The sequence below is a fragment of the Apodemus sylvaticus genome, chromosome 2, assembly GCF_947179515.1.
Source record: "Apodemus sylvaticus chromosome 2, mApoSyl1.1, whole genome shotgun sequence".
Lineage (NCBI taxonomy): Eukaryota > Metazoa > Chordata > Mammalia > Rodentia > Muridae > Apodemus > Apodemus sylvaticus.
In genome coordinates this window covers 2,272,837-2,295,728 of record NC_067473.1, presented here as the reverse complement: position 1 = coordinate 2,295,728, position 22,892 = coordinate 2,272,837, and the positions used below count along the sequence as shown (strand labels likewise).

The 22,892-nt window shown below is 47.6% G+C and overlaps 1 protein-coding gene across 2 annotated transcripts in view; it reads left to right on the top strand.

The window, feature by feature from the left end:
• Dpp6 (dipeptidyl peptidase like 6) overlaps window positions 1–22,892 on the top strand; it is a 659,720-nt gene that overhangs the window by 597,798 nt on the left and 39,030 nt on the right. For both annotated transcript variants that reach the window (XM_052172969.1, XM_052172970.1), the window contains exon 16: window positions 1,478–1,596. In XM_052172969.1, coding sequence (XP_052028929.1) covers window positions 1,478–1,596 — 119 coding nt within the window. The remainder of the gene's footprint in view (window positions 1–1,477; window positions 1,597–22,892) is intronic.

Here is a 22,892-nt window from a genome sequence, read left to right as displayed (position 1 = left end):
GCATTCGAGGACAGCTGGGTCTGGTTTGGGAATCAAGCAATAGCTGAGTGGAGAGGAGGCTGGCTTTTCCATCTCCCCCCATGCCCCATGCTTGCATGTGATGACCCAAGTTCACGTAATGTAGAAAATGGATGGGCATGCCAGGGCTTCAGGGAGGGAGCAGATCTGTCTCAGCAGTTATCTGCCTGTTGCTAATCTCGTGGGAGGGGCTTTGTTCTGAGGTAAACTTGGTTTCTGCCAGCTTAGAAGAGGAGAAAAACAATGGCTGGTTTTGGACACTTCTTAGCTAGAACAGCTATAGCTGGCTGCTCCCTGAATCTGCAACGGCCACTAGAAGAGGCCAGTGTGAACCAGAGAAGCTAGAGCAGCCCCCAGCACACAGAAGTCTCCCCAGTGCTCCCCACACTGAGTATGGAGCTGATCTGAATGAGCAAGGCTCTGCTGCGATCCTGGACCTGCCTCTCTAGACTGTTCACTGCTATGGGCCTACTAGAGTCGTGAAAGTCAGGCAAGAAGGGAGCCTTCCGCCCCTCCCCTGTGACCTGTAGCATCAGAACCTTGTCTTCCCTGCCCATAACATCTCATCCTCAGGAAGAGAGGTTCCACAGTGGAAGCTGTGCTTAGAGAGGAACCTTCCCAGTGCCGTGTGAAGACAGGGGCTTCCTGGCCTACATTCGACCTGACCGTGGTGGTTCCAGGGGGCATCTTCAGTTGGTTTCTCTCACTGCCCTCCTCATCCCCAAGCAAGAAGCATCAGCACCATCCTGCTGTCAGGAGAACTGGGTTCCGGAAACAATCCATGCCAGTTCCTTGTCATTCAAGAGCTCCCTCCTCTTGCCCTTGGTGTTTAAGGAATGTGGGAAGCCTGCCCACTGCTCCAGATTGCCAATCATCTGTCCAGAGAGTCCCTCACATGGGACTGACCTCACATGCCCATGTAGTCACCCATGATTATTAAAAGCAATAGCAAATCATGACCACTGTAGTCACCCATGATTATTAAAAGCAATGGCAAATCATTTGAAATGTAAAATAATAATATATCAAATAAAAAAAAAAAACAATGGCACTCATGACTGCACCAGTAACTATGACCTCATCAGGTGATGAGTGATAATCATGACCATGTGATAGTATCCATGACCACACTGGGCATTGGCACCAATGACCGCAGTAGGCAATGGCACCCAAGACTATAGTCTCCATGCCCTGGTATCACCTTGCCTGCACATTCACCGATAGCGAGGATCAGGAGAACTGAGACGTCTCCAGTGTCTGGAGGAATTATGAGTTAGGAATGCTGGGAAATAGAGTTAAGTAATCCCAGAAGGGTGTGATGGGAGTAAAGCTTAATGGATTAGCATCAGGGGTGTCCAGGCTACCTCAGAAGAGAGGTACCCCGCTGGGGACTTCAGGACCTGACCTCCAGGATCACTCAGTCTCCGCCCTTGTTCTCACTGGCTCTTTGGTCTTCCAGCGCCAACACGGTAGATGACTTCAACAGGCAGTGTCTATCATGTGACCTGGTGGAGAACTGCACCTACGTCAGTGCTTCTTTCAGCCATAACATGGACTTCTTCCTGCTCAAGTGTGAAGGTAAGTGGCTGCCACTCCACACTGTCTCGGGTGGATGCTGAGGTCTGCAGACAGGAGCACACACAGGGCAAAATGGGAGTGGTGGGAACACGGCAGACCACGAACCAGGGACACTACTCTTGAGGCAGGACTGCATTTATCACATCTTCTTGCAAAGGTCATCAGGGAGTTTTCTCTGCATTGAGCTATATCTCACCTCCCATTATCCATAAGAGACCAGTAGGTTGTCAGCTACTTGAGGTCATACAACTGTCTATAAAAATGACAAAACAATTTCAAGATCAAATTTCCAATATTGAGGATTGAGATCATACAGAGAACCACAGAAATACAAGTTCCTGGAACCCAGCCCATTGATCCCAAATACTCAACTGTTCTTTACATCCATGTGTGTTTCTGTTGTGTGTGCATGTACCTATGTGTATATATGTGTTGTGGTGCATTGGTAGAAGTCAGAGGACCACTTTTAAGGGTTGACTATTTCCTTCTACCATGTGAGCTCTGGAAATAGAACTTGAGTAGTTGGACTAATGGCAAGCATTTGGATCTGCTGAGCTATCTCACTGCCCATGAAGAAGTGTTTCTTATCACACCAGCCAGGGCACTCCATAGTAGACACAGCCTCAGGATGGATACAGAAAATGTCTTTGCATCTTATTCTTATCTCTTGGAAAGGTTGAATCCATAAGAAGGTAAACAATAAATATGGTTCTACACAAAGAAGTCTCAAAGACCTAGACCTACTGTGGTGCCCTCAAGAGAGAGCACATGTGCTAAAGGAGGCTAGTGAGATCAAGAGCAGGCCCTTCTCTGGCTAAAATGGCAGTCCTGGCAGTCATAGAGAGAGGTGGTGATTTTGTATGGTAGTGTGTTACACAGCCTGCTGTTTCCTGCATGGCTTGTGAACATACGTTCTCTCAACTGATGTCACCTAAAACCCTGAAAAGCTCAGCTCCCAACATTCTTCCAAGATTGAAGTGACACCTGGTGCAATCTTTCTAAAACATATTAGTCCCTGAAACTTCCTATATCCCAGCCCCCACTCCTGTGCTTCTTAGACTGGAGCCTACAAGTGGGAACTCAGTTTCTCATCCTTCTTGGTGACTGAGGATGTCTAGACGGTGGCACTATAGTGCGTGATATCACCTTCTAGTCCTGAGTCAGTCCGGGCTAGAAAACTAACATTAAGGTGCCAACAGATTGGATCCTCTGAAGACTGAGGGACAGGCTTCCCCCACTGGCCCTGGCAACACTTCACTTAAAGATGTGCCATTTCAGTCTGTACCCTTACCTTTGCAAAAACTTTCCTCCCACATAAAGTCACACTCATGGTGCTAGAGTTCAGCTTATCTTTGAGAGGAGACACAAGTGAACCACAGTGACTCCCTTCTGAGATGCGTATTTCAAGGCTAGAGAGATGGCTCAGAAGTTAGCAGTGCAAACTGCTCTTTCAGAGGACCTGAGTTTAGTTCTCAACACACACACTGGGCAGCTCACAGCCACCTGAACCTTCAGCTCAGTAGATCTAGTGCAGCAGGGCAACCCAGACACATAGGGCACACATATACATATAAATAAATGTAGTAATAATAATTAACCAAGATGTAAGTTGTTTTTTAATACAAGAAACATTTCTCTTGGAACTGAGGATGGAACTATTGATCTCACTGTGTTCTAGGAAGGAAAGGACGGTCTGTGTTCATGAGCCCACTGGGCTCCGGGACCATCACCCCACCCTGCTTACAATGCCCCGTGCTTATGAGCTCTTTAATAGATCCACTGGCTTCATTTAAGACAAGTTCTCCACCCTTAAGATGAATTCAAACACAATGTTCTTAGTGCACTTAAAGCAAGTCCTTCTGATCCCTATCCCTTCTATTCCTAAGCAATCATCAAGGGTCCCTATAACCACACCTGGATGTCATCAGGTTCCAGAGAAACAGGATTGGGCAGACCCACTTAGGATCTGGGCTCTGCCAACTATCTCTTGGAACCATGGACGTGTTGGTTACCTGCCCCCCAAATATGTCATATTCTCATTATGAAAACTAGGGGAGTCAGAGTGACCAACCTACAATGCTGTTGTAAGGACCCATCAGAACAAAGGGTGTGATATGCTCTCCATGGCACCTAATCTATCAGTTATTATAATTGTAATCATGATCTACAGTTCAGTGACCATCAAAGGGCTTGACAACCACTTATAACCCACTCAGTATGTGAAAGTTGAGGCTGGGTGGAGATGGTTTACCTCCATGACATCAGCTGAGCAGCGCACATGTGTAATCGGAACACAGCAGTGAACAGGCAGGGATGGGAGGTGGTAAGCATGGACCCGGGTGATGGGGGTGTTCAGTGGGTTGAGTGTCTGCTGAGGAAGCATGAGGGCCTGGATACAGATCCCCAGGTAGAGCAGTGTGTCTACCACCCAGCACTGAGGGATGGAGACAGGCCAGTCCCTGCAGCTCATGCCCAGTCGGGTTAGCCAAGCAGGGAGCTCCAAGTTCAGTGAGGGCCCTTGTCTCACAAATAAGGGGAAAAGTGATGCAAACAGGCAGCCAGGTTCAACCTCCGGCTGCCAACTATGCAACTTACCTCCTCCTGTGAGCACAGCGCACACGTTCTAATAATGATGATGAGTAAGCAAAAACAAGAAAATGGGGCTGAGGATATCAGCCCCACTTTGAGGAAAGTTGCTGACCATGGGACTGGAAACAAGTGGGATTTTAGGCCAAGTGTGATGTCTGCCGTGCCCGGTAATGAGGGAGGTGCTGGCAGCCACATGGTGTGCGTCTGTCACATTTGAGGGATCATCCTCTAAGAACGAATGGATACCACCTTAAGAAGTAAGCTTCCTGTTCCAGGCCATCTGGGGCGGCAGCAGGCCAGCTGCACCCTAACCCTCTCCTGCTGCAGAGGGAAGCAAGGCAGGCTATGGTTACAGACCTGAACCCCTAAGCCACCGTGGTCCCCTGAGGTAAGCAGCTTGCCATGAAAAAGCATGCGTGAAGACTGAAGGAGCAGGCCTGCCAAGACTAGACTTCCCCTAAGGAGAGGGGTCTGCTGGCGTCTCTGACTATAGACGCCGTTGTCTCTCAGGTGGCTTTTGAACCAGGCAGCGGACATCACTAGCTTCCTCTAGAGTGCCTCAGGAATTGCACTTTGGATACTGGAAAGGCCCAAATACCCTATACCGAAGGCTTGCTTACCGGCCCGTAGGGCTGTGGGGAGATGGACCAAAGGAAGACGTTATGTCATTGGGGGCCTGCCCTTGAAGGGGATCCTGGAACCCTGGGACCCTGGGACCCTGGGACCTTCCTGTCTCCTTTTCACTGCTTGGACTGCTATGCAGTGATAAGCTGTGTCTGACATGTTTCTACCTGGACGTTCAGGCTCTCTGCAGGCTGTGAGACAAGGGGGCTGAGCAGACAGAGACTGGAGTCTCCGGAGTCATGACCTAGAATCAATTTTTCCTCTTTGTACACTAGTTTTCCTGGGCATTTCTCCACAGTAGCCAGGCCCCTGCACTGTCCTAAACCAACAGTGTTAGCAGGAGTACCCAACTGTTTGCTAATAACTCTTGAGTAGCCCTGGACCTGTGGGAATAATAAGTAACCTGCATCTTTATTGATAAATGTGTATTACCTTCAAGCATGCAGAATGATTTCAGCTCCCAGAAGCAGAGTTAAAAACAAATGTTTGGGATGGTAAGGTGTCTCAGTGGGCAGAGGCACCTGCCTTCAAACCTGATAACTGAGTTCAATCCCTGGAAGACATATGGTTGGTGGGAGGAGAGACCCAACTTCTGACTTCCTCTAGTTTCCACATAAGCAAACTGTGACATACATATGTACATACACATTCACACTGTAACATGCATGTACCCACATACTGTAACATGCATGTACCCACACATACACACACACACTGACATCCATATATACATAGTGACATATATATATCACATATACACACACACAGTGACATGTATATATATATGTGTGTATATATATATATATATATACAGTGACAATTATGTACATACATACTGTAATATGTATGAACTCACACATATACTATGACATGGATGTACCCCCATACACATTTGTGATATGCATGTACTCTCATACACACTGACATGCATATACCTATATACACACACTGTGACATGTGTGTATGCACACACACATATACACACAAAATAAATCACTATTAAGAAATCATTCAGCAAACATGTATGATTTCGTTCTGTGAGCCACATCGTCCTCTGGATGGCTCCTACCCTGAGTTTCTGAGGCATTAACCTTGGCTGCCCTTTGTAATTTTGAGTGTGTTTAAAGCCAGGCTTGAGGCTCCTTGGAGCATTGCTGGTATGTTTGTGAGAACATCTGTTCACTCTCTCAAACATCTGGAGTGATTCCCTTTGAAGCTGTGTGTACTAAGAACAGGGAGGGGGATCCTGAGGCAGGCTGTGTCCTCAGTGGATGTTCCAGGACAGGAGCACAGACTGTTTCCTTCATCCATAAGAGAAGCCCAGCCCCCGCAGCATACCCAGAAAGACCATAGTACTCCTCAGTGACCGTGACGCAGGTGTTTCCTATGATAAACACACACATATACTATGACATGCATGTACCCCTGCATCCTGCTGGCACTCCCCTGTTACTGGACCAGTGTGATGCACTGGCATTTGGTGACCTTCCTGCAAGGGGAGAGGGTGTGTCCTACATGTGTCACTGAAATGTCCAATTAAAATGATGCCATTCTGTCTGATAGTGCCCCCTTTAAACTGTATCCACTCCTCTTGTTTCTTGAACACTTGCTGTGGTAAGAAAGACTTTCCCGTTGCCATTCACTCTGCCAGGCATTTCCTGGTTGAAATGAACACAGTGTGCTTCCCACCATGCATTTCTATCCAAAATGGCTTCCCAGAACAGTATTTCCCTTTTCTGGGTCTTTACAGAGGAAATATAGAAATAAAAGATTCATAACATTACTGAGCAACTAGGGAAGGGACCACAAATCACAAACAATGAAATATGAAGATGAATCTAAGTTAGTAACACACAGTGTGAAAGCCAATTCCAGGGATTTATGACACACTTGATAAAGGTGTGACTATGAGGTAGAGTAGTTAACTTTCAGAATTTGAATTCTGAAACACCAGGCAGGGTCGAGATGTCCAAGGCCAGGAGCTAGAGCTAGCTGATCATGGCTTAGGAATTCTACAAAGGAACCACCTGCTCTCCAAGACCTCCCACAGTGCTGCCATCAGGAGCCCTGGCTGTGGACCTGTTGGAGTGGACAGTGAGCCCAAAGCAGAGGGAACACCATAGCTGTGAGCATCTGCAAAGACAATATGAGTGAGTACAAGCACTCGCCAGGACACCAGCATGCGGACGACAACCAGTGCTTGTGAGAAATGGGTGCAAGGCCTTATGAGCATGAGGTGAAGTGTACCTCCACCAGGAACGATGACTACAGCCTTTCCCAGATTCCAGAAGGTGTCACCTTGCTGACCAGAGAACAGGTGCTGGGAAAGAAGTAACCAACTGTGGCCTTTTCCAAAGTTACTATTTGAAGTTCAAAAGAACCATTTAATAGGTTGGCTAGACATGGTGGTTGCTTGCCAGTTTTCTAGGGAAACCTCTGGGGTCATTGAACGTATATCAATAAAAGCCTGCTCTAATGCCCAAGCCAGTCTCAAACTAACCATCCTCCTGCCTTAGCATCCCTAGTGTGGGATCCCAGATTCCAACACACCAGGCAGCATCTGCTGTAAGACCTTCCTTCACTCCCTAAAGTCTTCTCCACTGGGAAGATTAAGGAGCACCAAAGGGGACCATGGATCAGTCAGTGTGTGGCGCACACAACTCAGAGTTGAAAAATCCAAGAAAACGAGAACTGAGGCTCATAAACTGGAGGGATGTAAAGTGCTTATAGAGACTGGGGGAAGATGGGGCAGAGAGTGAGGCATGGGTCACTGGGCAATGCCCTTCACGGAGAGCAAAAAGGACCTCTGTGCTAGCATGGCTGCTGGAAGAAGCGTGGAGCTGGGCATGGTGCTGCAGCCTAGGCTCCCAGCACTCACAAGGTTGAGGCAGAAGGACAGGAACCCAAGGGCAACTTGACAGGTGTGAAGGGTTTGGGCCAGCCTAGACTCCCCTCACTGTGGAGTGTGAAGGGTTTGGGGCCAGGCTAAATGCATCACTGTTCTCAAAGACAGCCAAGCTTCCATTCTGCTGGGTGCTGCCTCGGGAGGGCGGGGTCGTGGGGGGAGGCGGGCGGGGCAGGAAACAGCCCTATTACATACAAACAAAACTGAGGCAGAGCTGGAAAGACGATTCAGTGGTTTTGAAAGTTACTTGTTATGGTCTGTATAGGGGACCTGGATTTGATGCCCAACCCCACATCAGGGCTCACAATCACCCATAACTCCAGTTCAAAGGGACTGATGGCCTCTTCTGTTGTCCGCAGGCACTACGCATGCACATGGCGCACATACATACATGCAGGCAAAGCACTCATAAGTGTTTAGTGGATTGGGAATGTGTGAACGATCAATTGGATGTGGTGGTAAAAGCTATAGGCTTTTATTAACCAGCTTCAGCACTCATGAAATTCCAACCACTCTATAGCCGCACTTCTGTCCTGAGTCATTGGGAGACTAAGTGCTGGAGGCATGGCAATGCCCGTGACATGTCAATGCCTGTGACATGACCATGCCTGTGACATGGCAATGCCTGTGACATGGCAATGCCTGTGACAATAAAGCAATAAAGGCCACCCTGTGTGACTTGAGACCACATGCTTACAGGATGACTGTTCCGAGTAGTCAGCCAGCTGGCTGTGGGACTCTGGACCAGCTTAGACACTGCCGCCGCTCCCGGCTTGTGGATGGAGAAGTACATTATATTCCATAACATGATAAGGCACTGAGAGCTGTACCCTCACTGCGTGCTGCTCCATAGGAGTGATGTGCCCTTGGCGCCTGCTGATCTGCCAGGGTCCTCATCACCAGAAGCCATAAGCAGATACCAGTGACAGCGATGCCTTGGAGGGTCCTTTCTGGGTTTCTTGGGATAACTCAAAATCCTTACCATGCAGGAACCTGTGATGGCTTCTTCAACAGCTGACTCTGTAGAGTACCATAGGGCCATCTCAGGATCCACACAGGTTTCTCCTCCAAGAATCACTGCCTCTGGTCTCCAGGCCCAGTGTTTATATTAGTCATGAAAAACTAAATGCATCCAGAAATTCTAAAATAGATTCTGAATATGTTCAAAAGCTTCCCATTTTGAGTTCAAAATTTAGAATCAAGTAAGTTTCACTGAACCATTTGCTTTACAGACTTGATCATTGACAGGCACTCAAGACAATGCCAAGTTTATCTTACTTCATGGTTGTGCTGATTGTAGCATTAATGGCCAACCTGACAAAATCTAGAATCACCTGGAATATGGGCCTCTGGGAAAGCCTGTGAGGGGTTTCTAGATAAAGATCAGCCTGTGAGAATGTCTGGGGACTGTCTTGGTTACATTAGTTAACATGGGAAGACCTGCCCACTGTGGGTGGCACCATCCCCTGGATGGGATTCTGGACTGTGAAAATGGACAGAGAGAGAGAGCTGGGCAGCCAGCTGTGTGCATTGTTCTCTCTCCTGTGAATGTGATGTGACACCAGCCCCCTCAAGCTCCTGCCACTGTTGACTTTCCCACTTTGAGCCAAACATAAGCCCCTTCTCCCTTAAGTTACATTTGTCTGGATGCTGTATCTCAGTGACAGGAAAAGAAGCTAAGGCAGTAATCACTAGGAAAATTCACCTTTTTGATGTGATTAAGGGGTCAATGCTGCCAGAACCAAAAAGGTTTCACCCCAATAAACATTTCTGGTATATCCTAGTCAACATAACTCCATCCCATCTCTTCTGCCAGCATCCAGAGTGGAAAACTTTCTTTTTCTTAACTAGGTGACATTGTCTTGCAGTCTGCTGCAGATGAATTATGTTCAGTGGGAGGAATCTACCACTTCTTAAGTTTAACGGGTTCTACTGTGGCCAAAACTGGAAGAGACCATCCCACACTTCACCATTAACACGAATAGGGAAACAGAAGATAGGGACCACGCACCTCCATCTTCTCCACTTCTCCCATGTCTTCACTGAAGAGGAAGGCAGAGGGCCAGCTACTCTGAGAAGTGATAAGAGAAGTGAACTCCAGCCTGCATCCTGGAAGGAGGCATTACAGACATGTTTATAGAAAACCACTCATTTGGGTGCAGTCTGTGGTCACAAGCCTCAGTTCCCTGAGTCTTCCAGTATTTCAAAAGATTCTCAGAATCTATATTCTTTATAGAATTGGATTCCTAAATGTTGGCAACCAACTCAAATAAGAAAGATGGCCTTTGCCAGATGAAGCCTTTGCAGACCACATATGACCCACAGGTGAGCAGAGTGTGTACAGTATCCACTCAGTGTAAGGTCCCAAGGTACCAGAGGGGTTCTCTGGAGTCTCTCGGTCCCAAGGTCGCAGCGGGGTTCTCTGGAGTCTCGCGGGCCTGTTCTCAAGCCACTGGACCCTCACATATCCACCACCATGGCAGCGGCTGACAGTTATGTGGTAAGGTCTCAGGGATGTGACACTGGGCCCTCAACGATCATGCCTCTTAATATTATTGTGGGTAGAAATGTCTTCAGTGTGTTCATACACAGTGGATATGCAGAATATCAGAGTAAGACTCTGCATAGAGAGATGTAAAGATTATCTCCAAAGACAAGAGGACACCTGACACCCCAGCAGCTGTAGGTTCGATTCCCCTCCATATTTCAGGAAGTTCTCTGCAAACCCAGTTCCTTCAGTCACCATATCAGTTACTTTTCCATTACTGTGATAAAATGCGGCCATTGTAATAGACATCACTCTTTTTTAACATTTATTTATTTTATTTATGAGTCTGCTGTCACTGTCTTCAGACACCCCAGAAGAGGGCATCACATCCCATTACAGATGGTTGTGAGCCACCATGTGGTTGCTGGGAATTGAACTCAGAACCTCTGGAAGAGCAGTCAGTACTCTTAACCACTGAGCCATCTCTCCAGGCTCCTAGACGTCACTTTTTAACAGATTATTTAAGCTATAATAACAAGAAGTTTTGTGCTACAGCATGTTTCTGTTTGGAATGGTAATGTCTGCTGTTTTAAGAGTTACTGTAGATACCCACGCAGGGAGGGTGCTGTAACTTACCCTGTCTCAGACACACATGAAGGCACCCACGGGGTGATGAAATCACAGGTACCCTCTTCCTTTCTTCCTTCCTTTCTTCTTCTTTCCTTTCCCCTCCCTTACCTTCATCTCCTCTTCCTCCCTTTCCTTTTCTCCCCCCCCCTGCTTATCATTTCCCCCCTCTCTTCCCCTTGATTCTCTTACCCAAAGCCTTTTCTGGGCAGGGGTAGAGTAGGCGTCCTCACAGAACAGTCCAGCATGGAATGACTAAGTCCAGCCCAGTGATGTGGACAGTCATCCACTCTGGGCCCCCGCGTGGTGGGAGACAGGCCTGGGGGTAATGACAGGGTGCCCACAGGAAGGAATGCAGCATGGAATACGGGGGCAAGCATGATGGGACAGCTTTGGGAGACAGGAGGTTATAGAAAATATAGTTCATTACAGGGACACATAAATACTGCACCCGTGTCACTCCCATCCCTTCTTAACTCTTCCTGAAACAAAGTCCCACTGTGACTGGCCTCAAACTCACTGTGTACACTAGGCTGGCCTCAAACTCACAGAGTTTGACATCCACTTGCCTCTGCCTCTGAAGTGTTGGGATTAAAGGTGTGTGCTAACACACACACACACACACTCACACACACACACACACACACACCACAGCTGAAAGTGTTTTCACTCAGGGGGTGGATTTGATGAGTTAGACGTACGTCAGTGAGGATGAGAGCCAAGTGTGTTGCTGTTGGGTGGTTGAACACATGAGGACACAGGTGAAAGCCCCAGTGAAATCCTAACTGGTGCCAAGCTGGGATCCCAAGTGGCCACGTGAGACCTGGGCTCTGCAGTGAGCCTGGGCTCCGAGGGTCTTGCAGGGACTGTGCTGATTGCTCTGGTGTGCCCTCTTAACTTTGGGAATTACACAGAAATATTGTGCGCATGCAGGAGGCAGCCTTTCCAGTAGGACGCATATAACCTGCAACATTTGGGAATGGTCACGGGAGCTGCTAACCCAGGGCCTCTGAGAACTAGAGGAAGTTTTGGAAAAACCAGGTCTGAAAGCTCCTGCTTGTGATCGCAGCACTGAGAGAGAAGCAGGAAACTGAGAAGTTTAAGGTCATCCTTCATTACATAGTAAGTTACAGGCTAACCTGGGCTACATGAAACCATGTGTCAAAAAAAAAAAAAATGAAGAGGCTTCTCTGGTTAACAGGAACGTGGCTGTGTGGTCAGCTAGCTCAATATGCTGACATTTCTTCTCAGTGACCTGATACATTATCACAAATTAAATTTACTTGAAGTAACTGATCGTGTGATCTTGCAAAAGCACGTGTAGTCCAGCTTACTGAAAAGCATGGCCCTGACAGGCGGGCCACTCAATGGCCCCTTTCACTCCCAGAGCGGAGGCGCCTCTGCAGCTGCCACGTTTCCCTAAGCAAGCGTGACCTCACCCCCCCCCCCTGTGCTTCCAGCGTGTTGCAGAGAAGCTTCTGTGTGTGGACACAGATCTAGGGTGAGAGGGGATACCACCACCTCTAAAGGGCTCGAGGGGATGAGAGAGGACTCTTAAACCCAACTGGCATTCTGTTCTGTGGGTGCTGGAACACCCCTGTGGGGACTGACAGCAAGGCACTCCCCCACTGCGTCACAGGAAGTCTGCTAGAGCCAAGATATTCCAGGTGCATGGCGCCTGGAGGCTGCTGACACACTCAGGGCTGAATTAACGTGTATGGAGTGGCTTGAAGAGCATCCACAGGAGGCCGGTGCTCACCTCCTCCCGCCACAGCATCCACGATCACCACCCTTCACAGACGATCAGTCCCACTGCACCCAGCAGCAGCGGAGAGCCAGGTCTTCCCTGCACGTGGCAGAGGCCTACAGGTGCTTATTTTGCTCTCCTTGCACAGTGAAGACAAATCTGCAGGAATCCCATAGATCCCGTGCAGAAGCCCTGGGCACAGCCTGTACACAAGAGGGCGCTGCAGGCCTGCACATTGCTCTTCCTGAGAGCTCCTGCTGGGCTTCCCAGTTCTTAGCATCAGGGTTTCCCCACGCATGAACATCACCACCTGGACTGAATATGTCTGACTCACTGGGGGGCACGGAACTGAGCCCTGGTCTTGAGAAGTCACTGGCTCGATGTTAAAGGCAAGATGAAGCACCCGGAGGGGAGTCCAGAACTAAGACAAATTGGAGGCCCCTCAAAGAAGGCTGACTGCAAGTGACCAGCACATCCCTGGAGCCTCTGCTCAGGCCTGGTCCGCTCTCCTTCCTGGCAGGGCTTAGAGAACCCGTGAACAGTTCAGGAGGATGAAGGGCAGAGGAGAAGGTACAGTGCGGCCCCAAAACCAAAAAGCCAGCACCTGTTTAACTGTCAGCTTGATGTAAAATACAATCCCATTGGGAAAGAGTTTCTGTGGGGGATTGTCTAGCCCAGGCTGGCCTGTGGGCATGTCTCTGAGGGTTTCCTTAACTGGCCTAATTAGGTTGGAAGAATCATCCTTAATGTAGGCAGCACCATTTCACAGGCTGGACCCCGAGTGGGTGAGGAAACACTTACTTTCCCTGCTTGCAGCCGGGCATGCGACCAACTGGTGTAAGTTCCTGCTGCAGTCAGGAACAGTAACCTGGATAGACCCCTCCCTCCCTCCCTCTCTCCCTTCCTTCCTTTCTTTTCTTCCTTCCTTTCTTCCTTTTTTTCTTTCTACCTTTCTTTATAAATACATGCGTTCTCTGTCTGCATGCACACCTGCATGCCAGAAGAGGGCATTAGATGCCTTTATAGGTGGTTCTGAGCCATCGTGTGGTTGCTGGGATTTGAACTCAGGACCTCTGGAAAAGCAGCAGTGCTCGTAACCACTGAGCCATCTCTCCAGCTTCTGCCCTTTCTTCCTTAAGTTGCCCTGTTTATCAGGGTAGTCTATTACAGCACCAAGAAGCAAAGCTGTGGGCAGTTGAGAAGTGGCTGTTTAGTGACAGAGGAGGGCAAGGGAGAGTGGCAGCAAGAGGGAGATGGGCATGAGAGGAGATGGCACGGAACAGCAGAGACTGGGGGAAGTGTGCAGCCAGACAGGGCAGGCAGCCGTAAGCCTCTAGCATAATGACACCTACTTCTTGGGTTGGTATCAAGTTAAGGTTTAATTTTTAAATTCTATTTTGGTGCATTTATTTTGTGTCTGGGGTGTAAGGAATGTGCAGAACAGCTGGCAGACAGGGATCTCCTTTCTGCCACGCAACTTCAGGGGTTAAATTTGTGTTGTAAGGCTTAGCAGCAAGTGCCTTTACATGCTAAGCCGTCTTGTTTGGCCCCGTGATCAAATCGTTTATGATCAGAGAGTTAGAGAGGGATCTAACAGTTGTTGGTATTCCTGGTGGTGGTTGTGACGACAGTGACAGTGACATTGTTTCTATTATCATGATGGATTCGACAGTGTGTTCATGAAAAAGATGCTGATGCTGATACACAGATGTATTATCTCTCTGCCAGCTCTGACTCAGCGTCCCAGGGGAGCCCTTCGGTCCCCTCGTATGCTGCTTACAGTGGGGGAGCCCAATCTTTCCCTGATGACTGACAACATAAGTCAACCTAAACACTCATTAATAATGGCTGCTCCGTTTCAAGCTAATGCAAGCAACGTTTCTTTTAAAAGAAGAATGTGTTTGTGTGGATGTTCGTTTGCGTGTACACATGTGTACCACATGCATGCCAGAGGAAGGCATCTGATCCCAAGGAACTAGAGTCACAAACGGTGTAAGCCACAGAGTGGGTGCAGGGAATCAGAGCCAGGTCCTCTGGATGAACAGCAAGTGCCCTTGACCACTGAGCCATCTCGCCAGCCCTCAGACAAAAGTTTGTGGTGGACAAATATTTGTGTAGAAACAGAAGTCTTATTTTCTGTGTGGATGGGTGGTCTCTAGGGTCAGTGGAACTGGCTATGGATAACCTAGGCTCAAATGGACTATCCTGGGCAAGCCTGATGCATGGCATGTCTTCATGCCAAGTACCATGAGAATATTCAGATACACACTTCCCTGTTAGGTCATCAGCATGGTTTCCAATAAAGAAAAAAAAGGAAATGGGGAAACTCGCCTGCACAGGGAAACCCTCTTCTCTCTCTCTCTCTCTCTCTCTCTCTCTCTCTCTCTCTCTCTCTCTCTCTCTCTTCCTTCCCTCCATCCCTCCCTCCCTCTCTTTCCCTCTCTGTCTCTTTCCCCCTCCCTCTCTCTCCCTGCCTCTCTCTGTCACACACACACACACACACACACACACACGCCATGCCACCATGAGCAGAGATAACCTGTGACAACAAGGGATGGAAGGAGGTGTCTGTAAACCATGGAGTGCTGACCACCACTAGAAGCTGCCAGAAATTGGAGGAGGATTCCTGTGGGGTCACAGGGAATACAACTATGCAGATGCTCTGAAAGGCCTTGGACTTCAGGCCTCCAAGCTGTGTGCATCTCTAGGCTACCTCACTCTGACTCAAGGTTTGTGGAAAGGAACTTCCTACAAACCAGCAACATCTCCATAAACACATTCCTGGCTCTGTTGAAGAGGCAGACCCTAAGGCCTGTCACCAGCCTTCAAAATCAGCAGTGCCTACCCTCCTCTGCCTTAGGAGTTAAGTGCTGCAAGGAGACTTATAACCACGGTCTACGAGGAAGGAACTGAGCCCCTGCATCCTTGCTTACAGACCAGCTGTCTTGTAACAACTCTGACCCCAAACTTGTCCATCTTACAGCTAGAAATGTCTTTGTTCCAATCATCCCATATGCCTATCAGTGCCCCTGGAGGTGAGCACGATTTCCATAATTGTGAGGTGTTGGCTTCCCAACCGAGGGCCGTGTAATAACCTCAGGCACACAGTGACCTTGTAGAGGGTCTCGCCTGCGGCTCCGGGACTGTCAGCCCTGTTCTGACACGGGAAGCATGCTGTGCCCAGTTTCTTGGTGCAGCTCCTAGAGCCACCTCTGTCCTAGAGCCTCTTCTTTGGTTCCCTTCTCCCACAGCAAGGAGCCCTGGTGAGGGCAAAACTGCCTTTGACTGGCCCCTCTCCCACACAGGCCTGCCCCACACCCTCCACCCTCATGGGGAGCTGAACCTCCAGACAACTGGAGTGTGCAATGGAGGGGCTGGTGTTTCAAACAGAACATCTGTTCTGTCACACTTTAACAACACCGTTATTAAAGCAAGAGGAAATTAATTACAGTTATCACTGTGTGTTCAGACCCTGCAGCTGCCTCCTCTCCACAGAACACTCACGTGTGTTGTAAAATACCTCACTGCCATTACACACCACTGGTTTTGTTTAAATCATTCCTAATTTCTCATTGTTGTGGTCAAAATAGGGAGGATATCAGGAAGCAGAGATTTTAATTGTAGAAAAAAAAATGGAAGGATAAATTTAAGGAGTGTGGCCTAGGACCGCATCAGTGTATGACATCCACAAGTGTGCGGTTGCACACATGACACACGCTCATGCCAACACACTCACACTGACGCACATACAAATCCTTGCCTACATTTGTAAGAACAGAGATGTTTGTTTCTTTCTTTTCTCCCCAGTCTTGATGAGGTTTCTGCTTCTTTCCTTGTTTGTTTCATGTGCACGTGTGGTTTGCACCTGTGTATGGATATTTGCGTGCATGTAAACTTCCTGAACTAGAGAGTGCAGCAGAGGGTGATTGTGGAGAGCTCCTATTACTCTATGTCTTAGTTACAGTGTCATTGCTGTGAAGAGACACCATGACCAAGGCAACTCTTATAAAGACAAACATTTCCTTGTGGCCGGCTTACGGTTTCAGAGGTTCAGTTCATTAACATGGTGGGAAGCTTGCCATTGTACAGGCAAACTTGGCGCCCAAGAAGCATTCTGCATCTTAATCTGAAGGCAGCACATGAGCAGCCTCTGTGGGCCTGCATTCCCCCACTTGCTGAAGCCACTTGATTGTCCCAAGTCAAGGAGACTCAAGAACTCATTGATTACCCTCGCTGGATGAGCAGCCTGAGAGGCCCACCTGTTGTGGCTGGTTCATTCCCAATGAGCACTGTCCCCTCAGGAAGCTGACTCACATTCCCATAAGGAGGGAAGCTTTCAGAATCCCTCTAAACCCATCATCCGGCCCAGGCTTGGCAGAAACGCACGCTTAGTGATTTGTGCATCCTTGTCACAACATAGTCGTTACCAAAGACAGACAGGATCTAGGATCTTTTGTGGCATCGAGTCACGTGGCAGGAAGCTGTGCAGCCAGTGAGAAGCCTCGTCACAGCCACTGAGATGACTTGGCCATGTGATCATTTCCAGGGGAACACACACTATGAATGCATCCGATGCTCATTTATTTAATTGGATTCTATTGATTCTCCATCCTGTGGAGTTCCTGAACATTTTTTCATGTGGAGTACAGGAGTTAAACATTGCAGTAGGCTGTGCTGGGCTCACACCTGTAATCCCATTACTTGGGAGGCTGTAAATTTAAAACCAGTCTTGGGTACAGAGAGAACCCATTTTGATGATGATGATGAAGAGGAAGAGGGGGAGGAGGGGGAGGAGGAAGACAATGATGATGATATACTGTGTTGCAAAGTTTCAATGATTGATGACCCAAGACATAAATATATCACTGGGAATCAAATTAGATGCAATTGTTGACTGAAAATCTTGTTTTAGCACTGAGCTAAAACAATACAAGCTATTCCTTTTCGACAGTCAGGACACCAGGACCTGTGAGAAGTGAGTTCAGCAGAGCATATTGAGCCTTCAGGGCGTAGGGGTCCCAGTGCAGATCCATTCCCAGATCTTTTTGTTGTTGTTGTTATTGTTTTGTTGTTGCTGCTGTTGTTTTGTTTGCTCTTAAAATATAGGATATTTTATTTTTTCTTTTCCTTAATGATATCACCAATGCCAGGTTATATATGCCTACACAAGGTTCTTTTTTTTTTATTAGATATTTGCTTTATTTGCATTTCGAATATTAACCCCTTTCATGTTACCCTACTGAAAACCCCCTATCCCATCCCCCTCCCCTGTTTACCCCCCTCCCCATTTCCTGACTTGCATTCCCCTATTCTGGGGAATAGAGCCTTCACAAGACCAATGGCTTCTCCTCTCATTGATGTCTGAAATAGTCATCTTCTGCTACATATGAAGCTGGAGCTGTGGGACCCTCCATGTGCACTCTTTGGTTGGTGATTTAGTCCCTGGGAGCTCTGGGGATACTAGTTGATATATCCTGCAGGGCTGCAAACCTCTTCATCTCCTTGGGTCCTCTCTCCAACTGTTCCATTGGGGAGCCTGCTCATTCTATTGGTTGGCTGTGAGCCATGGGTGTTTTGACCTACTTTCCAATAAGGATCAAAATGTCCACACTTTGGTCTTCCTTCATCTTGAGCTTCATGTGGTCTGTGAGTTGTATCTTGGGTATTCCGAGCTTCTGGGCTAATATCCACTTATCAGCGATTGCATACTCTGCGTATTCCTTTGTGACTAGGTTACCTCACTCAGGATGATAGTTTCTAGCTCCATCCATTTGCTTTAGAATTTCATGAATTCATTGTTTTTAATTGCTGAGTAGTACTCCATTGTGTAAACGCACCACATTTTTGTATCCATTCCTCTGGTGAGGGACATCTGGGTTCTTTCCAGCTTCTGGCTATTATAAATAATACTGCTATGAACATAGTGGAGCGTGTGTCCTTATTACATGTTGGAGCATCATCTGCCAGTCCCAGCTCTTTAGGGGACAAATCAGACAGTGTGTGTGTGTGTGTGTGTGTGTGTGTGTGCATTGGAGCATGGTTCTTGGGTTTGCCTCATATCACAAAACTAAAAACTGAGCTCCTGCCATCACACCCTGAATCCTGTATAATACCTAAATATGTCACTGGGACTGGCCAGGTAGTGCATACTTGATATCTCAGCATGTAGGAGTTGGAGGCAGGAGGATCAGTAGCCCAAAGGCATCCTCATACATAGTGAGTTCAAAGCTAGCCTAGGCTACATAAGACCCTTTCTCAGTAAACAAAGATTTAAATTTAAGTTTAAAAATGTCTGTCAGGGTGGCACGGTTTAAGCACCAGTGTCTAAATGCAGGAGACTTGGGTCTAGAAGCTTTTGTGAGTCAGATACCTGGAGGAAGCGGCTGAGATCCAGGAGTCTGCCAAGGCCCCTCCCTGTAAACACTGATTATTACTGTCTCAATCATTGGGAGGACTTATCTTACTCAAATGACTGTCATGTGCCCCAAGACTCACATGTAATTTCTGTACCAAGAGGCTACTTGTGATGAGAACAGTCAGCTTGGTGTAGCCCCTTCGTCATTCGTGGGAAATCATCTGCCACCTCAGCAGCCCTCCCTGAGCAGAACCATTCAGGCTCTGCCTGCAAAAGAGAATCTCTTTCAAGTTCCCTGGACAGAAAATTGAATTGAAGGAAAACTAAACGCTGTGGGGTACAGGCAGAGGGGGTTGGGTAGGGGTGGGGCTGCCACTAAATCCCAGGTTTGATGTCTCTGATAACAAGACTTCAAAGGCAGACAGACACAAAACCCGTCTGTCTGTAGCGTTAACTGGGAAATACTGACTTAGGAACAAACATTTTAATTATCTGCTGTCGTCCCGGCAGCCTGCTCCCTCCCTGTTTGTTAGGATGATCGTATCACCTGGGTGTATACACTTTCCACACCAACCATACATGATTCATGAGCTGGTAAATAAAGAGATCTGGAGTCTGTGCACGGCAGGGCCCTTGCCAATTATCTCCACCGGCCAGAACCTGCCTCCTCCGCCTGCGTGCAGCTGATCTTTGAAAGCATTCATCAGCCGGCAGCTCTCGAGGGTCACCTGGGATGTAAGAGTCTCCATTGTTTACACACTAGGAAGTTAGCATCGTGGAGCGGTGTGTCAGAGCCTCTTTCCCGGTGCAAACAGAGTGAGAGTGGAAGATGTATCTGTCTCTGTGCGTGGATTTATTCTAATGGCTTCCCTTACAGTTCCACATCCTTCTTAGACACTCTATTTCTCACCTGTGATTGTCACCTCTCCACCACACCAGACAGGTCACAAACTCATGCTCTTAACCACATGGGGCTGGAATTTGGTAACACAAATAAACAAGTATTTTCTATTTGCAAGTCTGTTGTGTAACTCTGAATTCACTTGAAATGGAATCCAGATGTGTGACCTTCTGTCCATCAGCCAACATACTCTACCACAGTGTGACAGTCACAAATTCATCTGCATATTTGCCCTTTTCTGGAGCAATAACAATTTGTAAGTCAGACATTTAACTTTCACTAAAATAAGCTCTGGCTCTAACTAAAATATTTTCAAAGGTCAATTTTTGGTATTCTCCTCTTCATAAGCAATGCTTAGCAAATACAATTTATCTCCTGATACTGTTGACAGTTTTCATGTTTGTTTGAGCGTTTTTGTTTCTGATCTTTTTTGAAGATTTACTTTTATGTCTGTTCTGCCCGCATGACTGTGCATAAAGTGCCCTCAGAGGCCAGCAGAGGGAGCCAGATCCCTGAAACTGGAGTTAGAGGTGGTTACACACCACATGTGGGTGCAAGGAATTGAACCTGGGTCCTCTGGAAGAGCAGCCAAAGCTCTTAATCTCTGAGCCATCTCCTGTTCTCCCTCTTCCTCTCCTCTCCTTTCCCTCTTTTTCTCCCCCTTTCCCTCTCTCCCTCTCTTTCTCTCACCTACCATGAGGTGAGGGAATCTGCCCCATCACACACTCCCCACTGAAGCCTCAGTGTGATCCAGAAACAATGGAACCAAGGAACCAGGGCCTGAAACCACAGCCCCATAAACCCTTGCTCCCCTAAGTGGTTCCTCCAGTATTTTATTACAGCAACAAACGTGATGAACATGAGCCTGGAGAGATGGCTCAGTGGTTAAGAGCACTGACTGTTCTTCCAGAGGTCCTGAGTTCAATTCCCACCACATGGTGGCTCACAACCATTCATAATGAGATCTGATGCCCTCTTCTGGTGTGTCTGAAGACAGCCACAGTGTACTCATATGCATAAAATGAGTGAATAAATAAACTAAAAAGTGATGAATATGGGTCAGGGCTCTACAGGGGATGGAGAGAACCAGGTTTTAATCTATAAACATAGAAGGGTCCTTTGAGTGGCCTTTAAACTTCATCTGTGTCTTCTTAGTATATATACTTTTACTTGTAGTATACTTGACCAGTCTAAGAAGCATGCTGTGCTAAAATCATAATGACAATGGCCCTACTATAACATGAGGCTCAGATGTGTAAATTAAGTCAGTGACTGATGGCATTTAGTGACATTTAGAGGTACAGAACCACCATGACCTAAATTATTAAAAAACAGTGCACAGCGAATGGTCTCAAGAGACCTTTCATGGGCCTAATCTAAAGTTTCTACCTTGATAAATCATGGCCAAGTTGATAGTTAGCAGACCATTCATTCACGGTAATTTGTTCAGCCAACTTTACATGTGCATTGCCCAGTGGCCTTCTGGGATAGGAAGTGGAGGTGGCCTAGAACTTTGCCGGTGTCGGGGAGGGGCTCAGTGTGTGTGTCTTTTTGTCTGGGTGATATAGTAGATATCACCTTTGAAAATTACAGCTCATCCTGGGTATTTGCTCTCCCCTGTGCTGGCAATACTTGTAAAGAACACGAGAAAAATACCCACAGCCATGGGACGACAAAGAGCTAAGTTCCAAGGTGACATTAAGTTAGCAGCAGTGCTGTTGACATGAGGAGTCCACAGGGCATGTGACCCTGACGTGTGCTGTATGACAGTGCAGAAGGCACATTTTTCCTATTGACCTTCAGAGATAGAACACATCTCTATGAACCTCTGTCTGCTCTGTCTGGCAAACCACTTGAGCTGATTGCTCTTGTCTGTCTCGGGGAAACGTTGCACACTTTGACCAGCATTTCCTCCACCCTCCCCAGGCCCCTGTTCTCCAACTCTCCTCCTCTCTCCACATCTCTGAAAGTGTGCTCTTTCCTGTTCTGTCTGACTTTACTGAGCTGTGTCCTTCTGGTGAGTCAAGGCCATCATGAATTACAGGCATTTTAGGTGATAAACAGGCTCCCAGGGGAAAATGCTGTTTTCTTTGCGCAAATATTAAATAAGTGTCCATCAAGTGATGGTTTCTCCGTGTCTTGACTTATGTCGACAATGCTTCCATGATACAAGGGTGCAAGTCCCTTGTCAGCTTTCTGACTGTGTGTCCTTGGTAGACACACCCAGTGGTAGGACACCTGGGCCAACTGACAGTTTTCTCGGTAAGTCTGGACACACCCTCATGCTGTTTTTCACAGTCACTTTACTCATTTACAATCTTGCCCACAGCATACAGAGCTCTCTCTCCACATCCTCGACAGCGTGCTATCACCTGTCTCTATGACCGCACCAATCTAAAGGGTGTGAGATGGTATCTCCTTGTTATTTTAATTAGATTTCCACTATCAATGCTTTTTTCTAGTTTTTTTTCACACACTTGTTGGCCATCTATCTATCTTCTTCCAACAGAAAGCTCTCTTCCAGAGGACCGAGCTCAGTTCCGAGCACTTATGTCTCCATCCAGCTCACAACCTCTTGTAACTCCAGCTCCAAGAGATGAATAGCTTCTTCTGCACTCTGATAGTTCCCCACACACATATACACATAAAAATAAAATATTTAGAGGGTGAGAAAAGAAGGAAAGAAAGAAAAGGAAGGGAGGGAGGGAGGAAGTCCTATGCAGACGGGCAGACCTTTGGAGAGTCATTTTTTAAACGTTTTCAGCATATCTGTATGATGTGCGCGTAACCACATATGAAGCCCAGACGTCAGTGTTGGATATTTTCCTTGATTGTTTTTACTTTAATCTCTTTAAACAAGGTCTGCAGAGAACCTGGAACTCACCAGTTAGCTAGACTGCAAGTCTCCAGGATGTCCCCGCATACACTCCACGGAGGTGGGGTTACAGGCACTGCCACCACAGTCAGGTTGTACAGGTGCCTTGGGACTCCAAACTCAGGTGCCCATGCCTGCACAGCTGGCCCAGCCAGTGAGCGCCTCTCCAGCCTTCCCTGTGTTTC